The following is a 14,031-nucleotide window of genomic DNA, read 5'->3' as shown; positions in this document are numbered from 1 at the left end:
TTTGGTCTTTTTATGGTATCACTCAATTCCTGCATATTCCATTCTTGTGATTTCTTAAATTTTTCATAGTCTTTGCTTGAGTGGTCTAGTTCGTCCACTTTATCTTCCAGTCTTGATACTCTGTTTTCCATTTCGTTCATCCTATTGGTGAGGCTTTCTCCTGTCATTTCTAATTGGCTTACTGAGTATTTTACTCCCTTCTTCATTTCAGCCTGAGTATTCTTCAATATTTCTCACTTCTTTCTGAATTCATTCAGAAGTTTATCCCTGTCTTCCTTCAGTTCTTTGATTTTTTTTGTGTGTTCTTTAAATTCACCGAATTCTTTTATGATGTTTATAACTGTTCTTTTAAGTTCCGTGTCCTGCATTATCTCTAGGGGGTTCTCATTGTACTCCTCTCGAGGACTATTGATATTTGGTGGGGATATGTTATTTTGGTTTTTCATGTTATTTTTTCTCTGTGATTTTGACATGTGAATTTTTTTTTTGTAGTTTCTGATTCTTGTGTGAGACGAAAGCCTTCAAGTTTAGGTCTGCTTCTTTTTGTAAACTTTGTGTATCTTTGTGGTTTACTTTTTGGGCATGAAAAACCGGCTCCTCTAAGCTTCCAGTTCTCTCTTTTGATTTTATATTGGAGTGGCCAGATTGCTTTTGTCTTCAGGAATTCCCACAGAGGCCCAAGTCAGATGAGGATCAGATGTTTTCAGGCTTTCTCCTAAGGTCTGAATCCCTCTAGGAAAGTTTTTGGCCTCAGGAATTTGGGGGTTGGACTGGCCTGGGAGCCAGGCCCAGGAAAGATGCTGGTCTAGGGCAGCTGGTGGCTGTGCCACCCAGAGATGCAAAGGAAGACGGGGTGGGAAGCAGCCCCAAGGGCTCCTGGGGACTGCACTGAGGAGCTTGGTTGGTCTGGATGCAAAGGATCAGGAAGAGGAAAGGTCAGTCCGGGTGTCCAGGAAAGAGGCTGGCCAGTGGTGCAGGCACAGGGAAGCAGAGGGAGGTGAGGGCAGGGCCAGGCCCAGAAGCAGTGCTCCTGGGGCCCAGAGAGGGCACTACGTTGGTCTGAATGCAAAGGATCAGGAAGCAGTGGTTGTTGCCCAGGTGTCTGGGGAGCCAAGACAAAGAATGGGACAGAACCCAGGCTAGGAGGAAAGACAGGCGGGGGAGATGGGAGTGTGAATGAGGCTGGGGGTGTCGAGGCACAGAAGGCGGGATCAACCTACCCTGAGAGAGAGGTCTGCGGGTTGGAGAGAGGCCTGTAGGTCTCCAGTAGTAATTTTTGTTTATATAATAACTATAATTCCCACCTAATAGATAAGGAAACTACAATTATCAAGCTATTTGCTAATAAGTAGCAGACTGGATATTATAGTCCTTTCTGACTGGATCCTTTGCTTGTTACACTTTAAAAATCTAACCACATTTAAAAGTATAGCTATAAAATAAAAAGCTGACAGCTGGCACGGTGGTGCTAGCCTTTAATTCCAGCACTCAGGGGGTAGAGGCAGGTGGATCTCTGTGAGATCAAGGTCAGCCTGGTCTCATAGCAAGTTCCAGGCCAGCTTGCTATTAGGAAAACCCGTTCTCAAAAAAAAAAAAAAAAAAAAAAAAAAACATAAAAAATAAAATTAAAAGTTGGTGCTTGAGCATATAGCTCAGTGGGAGAAATTAATTTCTAAAACCAAAAAATGTAATAACCAAATCTTCTTTAAAAGCTTACTATGTCAATATAAGTACTTAAATGATGGCATTTTGCACAATAAAGTTAACGACACATGCTTTATTACTCTAGGGCAGAAAAATTCACCATGTGGTTACTATTACTACTGTAGACACAACACAAATACTGATCCTAATCTCTGCCTTCCAGGAGGCACAGGAACACAACTCACAAAATAAATCCTTGAAAACATACTGCACTGAATAACCATGGGGACTACAAACACAACAGAGTGGGTGAGGGTCTGCGGGAAAGGCCTCCTAGCCGCAAGGCAAGTCTTGAAGAGAACAAATTCTTGCCAATGGCAGTGGATACAAAATGGCGATGAGTAAAGGACATTCTAGACATGGAGGGCCAGGAAACATGCAGGCAGGCAAGAGAGAAAGGCAAGCCCAGGACCTTAGGGAAGTTCCCCGGCAGACGTGCTCATGATAGACCCAGACATAAATAGGCAGAATTAATCACCAACAAAGTATATCTATTTTCAGTCCCAGGCAATGTATAAAATGCTTGGAGCAGTTCCAGATGTGTGATACCTCCCTACGAGTTGTTGGTCAGGGAGGCCCCAATAACCCCCCAAACAAGAGAGGTTATTGTCACTGTCTTGGTTGCCTACAAAAACCAGATGATAAGACTCTATTTCTGAAGATACGCTGGTTACAAGACACGGAGAAATGCAGGAACTGAGCCGGAAGTGTCCTCCCTGCTGGCTAGCCCCCTAAATGTCAACAGCTGCTATATGGTCAACTTCGGAAGAAAATCTGTCAACGTCTTACCCAGAGGTGAATCTTGCATGCTACAGTACCAATCTGCCATGCAAGACATGCCCATTGGAGCAGCAGTGCCATGACTGTTACAGTGATAGTCAACTGCTTTCTGATTGCTTCTGAGGCTCTCTCTGAAGGAGGAAATTCATGGCTATTACTGTGGACCTACTCAAAGGCCCAGGGCTGGGCAAGTCATAGATTCTAATGGTGAACCTACTGCTCTTGTTTTACTGTTGTCAAACCTCGTCCTAAATATTTATGTTTATAGACTAGTGCTACCCTCAACCCTAGTCACAGCAGCAAACAGTGGTTAATGTAGTACCAGCTGGTCAAGGTACTGACACTCAAACCAAAAGAGTTACCATATCACCCCTTCCAAAGCTCAGGGAACATCAAGGAAGAAGGGGTGAAAAAAATGTTAAGAACTGGGTGATGGAGAGGATAGCTGTGAGATACTGTCTTCTGGGCCAGGCACAGTCACTGTACTCATAAACTCATAGCAGCTGTAGTTGCCTACATACAGGCCTGGACAAGACTAGGCCCACAACATTCAGTTACAGAAGGAGGAGGGGCTCATGGTCTCAGCCTTTGCCCAAGGAGCTCTTGACAGTTGATGGCCACTGGGGGAGGGAGAGCAGTGTCTTTAGTTATGTAAACTGCTCCTTGGTCAGTAGCTATCTCCATACCCATGCCCACATGGGTGACCCTGGTTAAAGGCAGCAGGTCACAAAAGTAAAACCAAAACAAAAAGACATGAAAGTGGGAAGGGGACTTGTTGGGAGGGGAGGTGATGAGAGTGGGAGGCCAGTAATGAGGGGTAGGTACGCCCAGAAAGTATTATATACATGTATGAAATTGTCAAAGAAAAAATTAAAAAGTTTAAGAATCTGAAATTAACAAGTTGAAAGGATAAAAACCAATAAACATCCCTTGCTTCCTGTTGCTGCGCCATGATGTGAGAGCTTAGCTTCTGCTGCTCCTGGTCCAGCCACCTCCAGCCACCATGCCTCCTGGCCATGAAGGACTGTAATTTCCCTGGAACCCCAGAGTCCACGTTGTTTACACCACACTATCGCCCTCAGGTGTCTAGATAACACTGACTGCTGGCCTAGAGGTCACTTCCGCAGATGAAGCAAACCCCGGAGCAGGAGCAGCCAAGCTTAGGACAGTGGCGTTCACAGGGCAGCCGGGGGCTCTGCAGGCATCTTTCCCAGGCTCAGCACGGAGGAAAGCAGACAAAATCGGCATTTATTTGGGGTGGTCCCTCAAGTAACCTGCGAGTGGGAGGATCGAGTGGCACCCGACAAGTCCCAGCAGCTGCGACTTCCAGCTGCTCTGCTCGCCTGGTTCCCGGCACCCACAGTTCGGCTCCGGGGTAGCGGTGGGAGGCCGGGCTTCAGCGGCCGGACAGAGTGGGAGCCAGTGCGGGGAGGGCAGCCCGGCGGCCTGGAGCTGGACGTGTCCGGATCGTCCCCTGCAGACAGGGGCTGCAGGTCGTCCGGGGGCCGACCATGCTGGTGACCGTCTACCTGTCTTTTGTGGGCCTCCTGGCCTCCTGCCTGGGCCTGGAGCTGTCAAGACGCCGGGCTAAGCCCCCTGGAAGGGCTTGCAGCAATGCGTCCTTCCTTCAGTTTCAACTAGACTTCTACCAGGTCTACTTCCTGGCCCTGGCAGCTAACTGGCTCCAAGCCACCTACCTGCATAAACTCTATCAACATTACCACTTCTTGGAGGGTCAAATCGCTATCCTCTACGTTTGTGGCCTCGCCTCCACGTTCCTCTTTGGCCTTGTGGCCTCTTCCCTTGTGGACTGGCTGGGTCGTAAGAAGTCTGGTGTCCTCTTCTCCCTCACTCACTCTCTGTGCTGCTTGACCAAACTCTCTCAAGACTTCTTTGTGCTGCTCGGAGGCCAAGCCCTGGTGGGCTGTCCACCGCCCTCTTCTTCTCAGCCTTTGAGGCCGGGTACGTCCATGAGCACGTGGAACATGCCGAGTGGATCCCAGCCACCTTTGCCCGGGCTGCCTTCTGGAACCATGTGCTGGCTGTGGCGGCAGGTGTTGCTGCTGAGGCCGTGGCTAGCTGGATGGGACTGGGACCCGTAGCACCCTTTGTGGCCGCCACCCCTCTGCTGGCTCTGACTGGGGTCTTGGCCCTTTGAAACTGGGAAGAGAACTATGACAGGCAGCAGGCCTTCTCCAGGACCTGTGCTGGAGGCCTGCGCTGCCTCCTGTCTGACCGCCGAGTGCTGCTGCTGGGCACCATACAGGCCCTGTTTGAGAGTGTCATCTTCATATTTGTCTTCCTCTGGACACCTGTGCTGGACCCACATGGGACCCCACTGGGCATTGTCTTCTCTAGCTTCATGGCTGCCAGCCTTCTGGGTTCTTCCCTGTACCTCACTGCTGCCTCCAAGAGGTACCACCGTCAACCCATGAACCTGCTTGTCCCTTGCTGTTCTCATCATTGTCTTCTCTCTCTTCATGTTGACTTTCTCCACCAGCCCAGGCCGGGAGGGTCCTGTGGAATCCTTCATCGCCTTTCTACTTATCGAGCTGGCCTGTGGTCTCTACTTTCCCAGCATGAGCTTCCTGCGGAGAAAGGTGATCCCTGAGACAGAGCAGGCTGGGTACGCAACTGGTTCCGGGTGTCCCTGCACTTACTAGCCCACTTAGGGCGTCTTGTCCTCCAAGACAGTGATCGGAAAACAGGCACTCGGAACATGTTCAGCAGCTGCTCTGCTGTCATGCTGATGGCTTTGCTGGCAGTGGTGGGACTCTTCACTGTGGTGAGGCACGATGCTGAGTTCCCTTCACCCACTGGGAAGCCCTATGCCCCTGAGCTCTGACCCTATTCTGGGACAGGGGTTCTGGGATGGACTCTTGAATCCCACCTGCCCATCTCTGTGAGTCACTTTGTGACTGTCCTGCAGCCCATCTTGCCAGTGCTTTGTGTTGGGAAGGACATGGGGGTGATGGACTGGAAAGGTGCCAAAAGTTGACTCTGTTACTACTCCGTTTCCTCTTGACATTTAAAAATAAACACTTTCAATGTGAAAAAAACAAAAACAAAAAACCAATAAACATATAAAGCCAAAACAATGGTTATGGTGGTCACAAAAGATAAAGAGCTTGGACACCCTGATGCCCAAGCACTGCATAGCCCAAACAATTCTGGTACAGATAATTGACAAGACCTTGAATACATTACCTCTGCAGCATCTTTCAAATAATTGAATATGGTTACTTCCACAGCAAATTCTTCACCTCTGATAACAGAGTAGGGAAGATTCAAAAACATGAAAAATGGTTGGAAGGCCCGTAGCTAGAAAGAACACAGTGAGTACATGTTTTTATTCAGGAAAAAAAAAAAAGTGTGTCATGTGGTATACAACTTAGAGCAATTCCCACACAGCCTGTGAAGCCTGTAACACTTAGACATGTTCACTTGCCCATCAACAGAAAGCAAGCAACCCACACCAAGTTACTTGTTTTGAACATAATAATTACTGTACTATATTAAGTACCTAATAGGTACTAGCCATTTCATATGTTATTTGTGTTATCACTGTGTCCCTAATTTTATACTCTTATCCATGTTTTCAAAAACTGGTGTTCAGAAATCTCTGTAACTAGTACAAGTTCGTATTACCTACACGTAAGAAAGCCAGAGTTGCATTGCATACTGTCTGATACCAAAAGAGGTTGTCCCTCTGTTACACTGTAACAACTTCACAATCTGCTTTAAGAGTCACTGTCCCACTGCAGGGCGTGGTGGTGCACGCCTTTAATCCCAGCACTTGGGAGGCAGAGGCAGGCAGATCTCTGTGAGTTCCAGGCCAGCCTGGTCTCCATAGCGAATCCAGGACAGCTGGAGCTACAGGGAGACCCTGTCTCAAAAAGACTAAAAAAAAAAAAAAAAAAAGTCACTGTGTAATTGAACCATCCCTGTTTTAGACTAAAGTGGGGGAACTCTCATGTGGTTTACTCTCCTTACATGCACATACACACACACACAATCCCTGGGCGACCCAATTCTGGAAGTGTTAGCTAAGACATAGAGGAGAGGCCAGCCCTCCCCTGCCTGAGACTAAGCATATGGCCAGGCTGGTAGCAGTGGGGCCCTCTAATGTCCAACCCAAGCCGTGAATGTAGCCCAGCCCAATACAAAATCACAAACTTACTTCAAACATTGATTTTTGGTTGTTGGGTTTTTTTTTGAGGGACTTTTGTGGGGTGGATTTTTTTTTTTTTTTTTTTTGGTCTTTTTGAGACAGTGTCTCCCTGTAGCCCACAGCCATCTGCCAGCCTCTGCTTCCTGAGTTCTGGGATTAAAGGTGAGCACCACCACTCCCCACTGGAGATATTTATTCTTTGAAACTCAACTGCACATTTCTCAACCTGGAACTTTGTAGGTCACAGTGCTGCATCACAATGTCAAAACTACCAAAAGTCATGCCTACAAAGTTTACAAGGGCGTTTGTAGATTGACTATCTTAGGTTGCCACAGTGATTGAAGGATACTATTGGCACTTGGTGGATTGTCAGTACTCAGGATTGACCTAAACAATGAAAAATTTTCTCATATTCCTCGTAATTCTTGGTATTTTTCCTTATTAGCATGTGGTTTATATTCAGGACATAAAAATATTTTTGTTGCTGGGTGTATTGGACCTCCACAGATCATATAATTTGAGGTGCCGTATGGGTATCTATATCTATTGGATATTTGTTTAGACATTTATATAAATAAACTACCTGTTTAAAATGACCCAAGCTTCTACCATTAAAAACCCAAAGCACTTTTCAATACACACTGAATTTTTCATGAATGTAATATTTTATGAACCAAAGCTTGTTTTGTGTAAAATATTGCTAAAAGTTGTTCGTCTTTTCAGAAATTCATACCACCACAGGCATTCAAAGTTGCATAGAAACCTGCATTTCTAACTGTTAACACAAGGAGATTCTAAGCCTGGTATAAACATTGACATGTGTCACTCTCACTTCTAGCAGGGCCTGTCGCTTACATATTAAAATTCGTATTGCGTCATTTACAGTACTTTCCTTCATTTTACCTTATTTTTACTTGCATAGTCTTTGGAGAAATTCTGTATATATGCATATTTTGTTGTCTATGACTTTCACTTAGGGATGATGGTAAGAAGCAACACAAATATCTACTGTTAACAGAAGGTTTCAGGTATAACAAAAGTGACAGGTACTGGTCGAAGACCGTTCATGGTCCTTGTAACTGAAAACAAGATGTGATAAATTTTTACTGTGGTCATGGAAGAATGCCTGCTAGGAGACAACTTGAGAAGTTTATGCTCATCTTTAAAGTAATCTGGCCACTGGAAATTGTTACATCAGGTCAATAATAAACTTCATAGCCAAATCTATCAATTTAATATAACTCAGATTCAAAAAATTTAACACAGAGCCAGCAAAATGGCTCGGTGGGTAAAGCCACTAGCTATACAAGTCTGGCAACCTGAGTTTAAACCCCGGAACCCACATAATGGTAGGTGAAGAGAACTGACTCCACAAGGTTGTCCTCTGACCTCCATATGCACGCTGTGGCACACACACACAATGATGATGATGATGATGATGATGATAATGGTTTTACTTTAATACAGATGAAAAGCAAAAAGATAAAGCCAAAGAATCCGTGAAGTCTGATAAACACAGCAAACGATAATCACTCCTTTGCTTGGCTTCCTAGTACTGGAAAATAGTGAGAAGGCCTTTGACAGTTTACCTCTGTTGGAGCAGTTGTTAGTCCAAGGCCTAAGTCTTCTGTGATCACAAAAGCAGAAGCTACCCAAGAAGTGATAGAATCAGGTACAGTAACTTCAAAGTCTTGGTAAATCTTAGATCTAAAGTCAAGATAAATATAGAAATTATAAAAACAAGAATACACATACTTCGAAATAAGACAACATAACCTAAACACTTTTCAGAAGAATTTTAATTTTCTGTATCATTTACATATCTTTTTGGTTTTTTTGGTCTTTGTGAGACAGGGTCTCCCTGTAGCCCCAGCTATCCTAGAACTCACTAGGTAAACCAGGCTGGCCTTGAACTCAGAGACCCACCTGCCTCTGCATGACTAAAGGCATGCACCACCACGCCCAGCCTACATATCTAATTTTAAAATCACTCAACATTAAAAAAAGTACATCTCAATTTCTCAAAAAATAGTTTTTAAGGGACTAGAGAGATGACTGAGTAGTTAGGAGCACTCAATTCCCAGGACCCACAATGATGACTAACAACCATGTGTAACTCTAATTCCAGGAGATCTGATGTCCTCTTCTGATCTCCGTGGGCATGGCATGATACAAGTGCACTTACATATAGGCAATACACTCACATAAAAATAGCCAGGCATGGTGGCATTCGCCTATAGTCTTAGCACTTGGGAGGCAGAGACAGGCAGATCTCTGTGACTTCAAGGCCAGCCTGGTCTACATAGTGAGTTCCAGGTCAGCTGGGGCTACAGGGAGATCCTGTCCCAAAAGGACCAAAAATAAAAAATAAATAAAATAAAATAAAAGTAATATTTTTTAAAAATAGTTTATAGCTGGACATGGTGGCACACGCCTTTAATCCCAGCACTTGGGAGGCAGAGCAGGCAGATCTTTGTGAGTTCAAGGCCAGCCTGGTCTACATAGCGAGTTCCAGGACAGCTGGGGTTACAAGGAAACCTGTCTCAAAAAGACAAAAAAAAAAAACAGTTTATATCTTCACAATTGACTACTATATTTTATAAACTTTTTAGAGAGAATACATATTTTCAAGCATTACTTCGATTTTCTTCTCTCGTTTTTACAGAGAAAAAATTTTTTTTCTGTATCCCTGTCACTGCTATTAGGTATTTTTCTCCAACATGAGCCAGAAGACTTCAAGGAAGTTAAAATCAACCTTCACTTTTTTAAAAAAATATTTTATTTATTTTTATTTTATGTATATGCATGTATTATCTGCATGTAGGTAAGTGCACCCGTGTCATGCCATGCCCGCAGAGAACAGAAGAAGCTATGGGATTCCCCGGAACTGGAGTTACAGATAGTTGTTAGCTGCCATGTGGGTGCTGGGATTCAAACCCGGGTCTTCTGCAAGAACAGCCCGTGTTCTTAACCACTGAGCTATCTCTCCAGCCCCTCAACCTTCACTTTTAAAATGTTCATCATCTCCTTGATGGTACTAAATACTGTAGTTAACATCAATCAACATTATTCTACACCAAAAAGCCCTTGATGAACTTAGTTCATCAAAACACTACATTTGTACTTAAAACATGTAAGAAACTAGGGAAAACTTATTCAAAACATAGAGTAAGCAAAATATAAATGGATAAAGAACTTTATAAACCTTTACCCCATGTGGTTGTCCAGCCAAATCCAAGTCGCTGGAAAATGCTTTCGGACATGCACATTGCTAACTGAAGAAAAGTCTTGATGATCCACCCGGTATGCCTCAGTTTCCTCCACAAACCTCTCAGCATACTCAGCAGTATCATCTAGAAATAAACATTGGCAAGGGAAAGGAGGGCCACTGGAGGGAGTGAACTGTAACCCTAGCACACTCTGCAGAATGAAGTTTAGAATTCATCTTGTCCAACCCCCTCATCTTGTGGAGGAGAAAGCTGGGAGGCAGAAAACCCAAGTGACTTACCAAAACCACACAAAAAGTGACCTCAGAGCTAAAAATAAACATTCAGTGTTCTTACAGTGCACCCAGTAACTCCAGGTCCAGGGGATCCAAGACCCTCTTCTGGCTTCCACAGGCATTACCTACAAGTGGCATATTTACATACATGCAAGCAAAACACTCATGCACATAAAATAAAAATAAAATAAATTCTAGCTTAAATTTTTTAAGTTAAATCAAACATTTGTTTATTTTTATTTTATGTGCGTATTTTACCTGCATATATGTGTGCCTGTGTCATGCAGTGTCCACAGATGCCACAGGATGGCATCAGATCCCCTGGAACTGGAGTTAAAGACAGTTGTTAGCCACCATGTGGATGCTGAGAACCAAACCCGGATCCTTAGATGAGCAGCCAGTGTTCTTAACCACTAAGCCATCTCTCCAGCCCCTTAGATCACATTTTTAAAAACCACCTATAATTTTTATACTCGCCTCTTTTTAAACTTCCTTGGTCCTGATGACCTTTGGCTACACCAGCCATAGGATACTATAATCATTCAGTTATTGGATTTTACAATAGAAATGCACGTGGCTATCTAGACTTTGGATTGTGTATCTCCATTGTTCAACTTTTCTGTAAATTTAAATTATTTAAAAATACAACGTAAAGAAAATTAAACTACAGTGTAGCAGGTGCCAAAGGATATAAATATGAATACAGCAAATCTATTCATAGTCTATAAAGAGGATAAAAATTGTAATAAACATGGTTAAGACAACAGCTACCAAAGGTCTACAATGTAGAAAATAGTTAACTTTACAAAGAGTCTGAATAATGAAAGGGTGTGACCAGGAAAATATTCTAATATTCTAAAGAAACTAAGTTTTTTGTACTTCATTTCTTTAAGCCTTTCAATAAAGGGCATCCCACACTGAAAAAAAAAATGTGAGCCAAAGGCAAAACATGCCAAAAATACAGTGCGTATTTGGTGACGATGCCATAAATGAAAAGAGAAAAGATGTTAGGTTCAGATTTGAATATATAAAGTAAGTCAGACTGAAGGCTTCAGATTATACCCTTTAAATGATCACTGAAGGTTTTTAAATAAAGATAAACCATGTCTTAGTCCATGTTTTACAAAGATAACTCTGGCATCGGTGTGAACAATGCTTGGTGCTCTGGCAAAATGAAGGCTGTTGGAACAATGTTAGAAGACCACCGCAATGGACAAGGAGGCCAGGATGGTAGCCAGAGGCCGTGCAGCGGTGAAGAGGTAAGATTTAGGAGACAACTCTGCTCTGTCTCTGGGTACCCCCTGTCCTCCTGTGACACGCTGTCCCTCTCCATCATGACCCTTAGCAATCACTCTGTGTGTCTTGGTTTGCCCACTAGAACAAGTTGGAATCCCCATTACCTCACACATGCTAGGTATGCACTTAATACAATCACTATCTATTGACTAGCATTTTCAGAGTTTACACACTCCCATACTGTGTAAATAGTTGTTATACTATGCAGTAACAAGAATAAAAAGAGTCTGAATATGTTCAGTACAGAAATCATTTTTCAAAATATTTTCAGAGCTGGAGAGACAGCTAAATGATTAAGAGGACTGGCTGCTCTTGCAGAAGACCCAAGTTGAGTTCCTAACACCCATATGGCAGCTAACAACTATCTGTAACTCCAGCTCCAGAGAAACAGATGCCCTCTTCTGGTCTCCACAGGAACTGCATGACATGGTGCACTTACATACATGCAGGCAAAACACTCATACATACAAAATAAAAATAAATAAATAAATAAAAATTAATTAATCAATTAAATATTTTCAATCTACAGATGGTTGAATGCACCAATGTGGAACACATGGGCACAGGGGTCTGACCACATTACTGACAATAAATTAAGTACTATAATAGGTATTAGACAGGACTGCATATATGTAGACAAAAACAGAAGTTAGAACTGAACACTAGATACAAATAGGTATTTTAAAAGTTGCAAAGGATAGAGAATATGATGACGAAAGTTAAATGCACCAATGGTTTTAATATAGATCATAATAACTTCATAAATCTTCAAGATAATAAAATGATCTTTTATAGAGAGCCTCGAGGTGTCATATTTTGGCCTGGGACTTGGTGTGAAGTGATTGAGAAGTCCTAACAGAAACAGGGAATTCAGATTTATGAACTGTAAAAGTTCTGGACACCTCTCAAGGAGACATTAGTATAATTTTGCCTTTGAAAATAGAGTAACTTCTACAATTAACAATTATTATTCATAATTCAGTCAAAATCTCTTATGACTTGTTCCTAAAAACACATTTACTGGAGAGACAGCTCAGCAGTTACAAGCACTGGCTGCTCTTGCAGAGGAGCAGGGTTCAATTCCCAACACACACAGTGACTAACAACTATTCGAAACTCCAGTGCCAGTGGATCCGACAACCTCTTTTGACTTTTGTGGGCACTGCACATCATAGGTGTACTTACATACATGCAGGTAATACACTCATATACATAGAATAAAAACTAATAATCACTAAAAAAATCCTTTAAAAACATTTAGGGAGCTATGACACATAGATAGAGCCATGCTGGCCAGACTGATAAGGGGTGTGTGTGTGTGTGTGTGTGTGTGTGTGTGTTTGTATGTGTGCATGGGTGTGTGTGTGTGTGTGTGTGTTTGTATGTGTGAGAGAAAGACAGACAGACACAGAGACACAGAGAGAAAGGACCTCCTTGAGACATTCTTGGCTATTTTTAGGCAAGCGTCCAAAAGCCAGAGAGCACAAGTGTTTCAGAACTTGTTGCTCCTTTCAACTACTTCCAAAATAATAGCACAGTTTGCAACACAATCACAAGCTCTTCCAATGCATCCAGATTATAGTATAGTTATAACCACCTCAAAAAAATAAATAAATAAAACTAGGAAAGGCAAACAAGTATTCGTTTTAAAGCCTAGACAGGAATCCAGAAGACATTCCATGTCATGGCTCAAATGTCCTTCCAAAGTGGATAAAGTTAAAACATTTCAGGACACAACAGTCATATTGAACCAAAAAGTACCCATCCCCATAGAAGTAATGTTAAATATCTGGGGTAAAATGCAAATATTTTACAAGCATATTGCCAGATTTTACTTACAAACACCATCAATATTGTCCTTCACAAGGTTTGCATCTGTCAAGACCCAGAGACCACATTCCTAGAAAAAAATTATTTTAAGAAATCAAAATTTAAAGAGAATAAAAGTTTTTTAAAAAATGAAATAAAAATCAAAGTTTGAATTTTCTCTAATTGTGGGACTGGAGAGATGGCTCCAAGGTTAAGAGCACTGGCTGCTCTTGCAGAGGACCCAGGTTTAGTTTCCAGCATCCACATGGCAGCTACCAACTGTCCGCAATTCCAGTTCCAGGGAATCCAGTGCTCTCTTCTGACCTTCGCAGGCATTGCATGACAGGTGTGCACTTACATACATGCAGGCAGTACACTCATACAGGTAAAATATAATAAAATATTTTTAAAAATAAATGTTCTGTAATCATAGACGTCCCCCATAGTCTAGACACACTCTTGTTCATTTTGGAGAGCTTAGATACACACATTTTCTCTGTGTCTGGTAATTGTGTGTGCATGCATGCGTGTGTCTTTCTCTCTCTCCCTCCCTTCCTAACTCACATATATTCACACAAACAATTTCAAAAACCATAATATAAAAGAATTTGTTTAATAATAATTCCATCAATCTAACAGTGAATTCTTCCATTTACTTTTAAAACTGAAAAGATGATTATCTCTCAATTTCAGATAAGATTTATATAACAGTGCACTTCAGTGACACAGCCAATAAGACATTAGCATTTCATTATGACATTAGCATCTC

General features: G+C 42.6%; 1 protein-coding gene and 1 pseudogene across 2 annotated transcripts in view; one reads left to right on the top strand and one right to left on the bottom strand.

Annotated features, from left to right (window-relative positions):
* Window positions 1-13,353, bottom strand: part of LOC103740343 (CD109 antigen) — a gene marked incomplete at its 5' end in the record, with an annotated part of 57,947 nt that extends 44,594 nt beyond the window's left edge. The window contains 4 exons of the mRNA XM_008840928.1: window positions 5,692-5,805; window positions 8,245-8,362; window positions 9,867-10,008; window positions 13,293-13,353. Coding sequence (XP_008839150.1) covers window positions 5,692-5,805; window positions 8,245-8,362; window positions 9,867-10,008; window positions 13,293-13,353 — 435 coding nt within the window. The remainder of the gene's footprint in view (window positions 1-5,691; window positions 5,806-8,244; window positions 8,363-9,866; window positions 10,009-13,292) is intronic.
* Window positions 3,423-5,329, top strand: LOC115071678 (annotated as a pseudogene). The gene has a single exon (XR_003850775.1). The product of XR_003850775.1 is annotated as a molybdate-anion transporter-like (transcript).
* Window positions 13,354-14,031: the final 678 nt, after the last annotated feature.

Source organism: Nannospalax galili, unplaced genomic scaffold, assembly GCF_000622305.1.
Source record: "Nannospalax galili isolate Female #2095 unplaced genomic scaffold, S.galili_v1.0 scaffold1601, whole genome shotgun sequence".
NCBI lineage: Eukaryota > Metazoa > Chordata > Mammalia > Rodentia > Spalacidae > Nannospalax > Nannospalax galili.
Note: the sequence above shows the minus strand (reverse complement) of the source record. Positions and strands in the feature narration are given on the sequence as shown.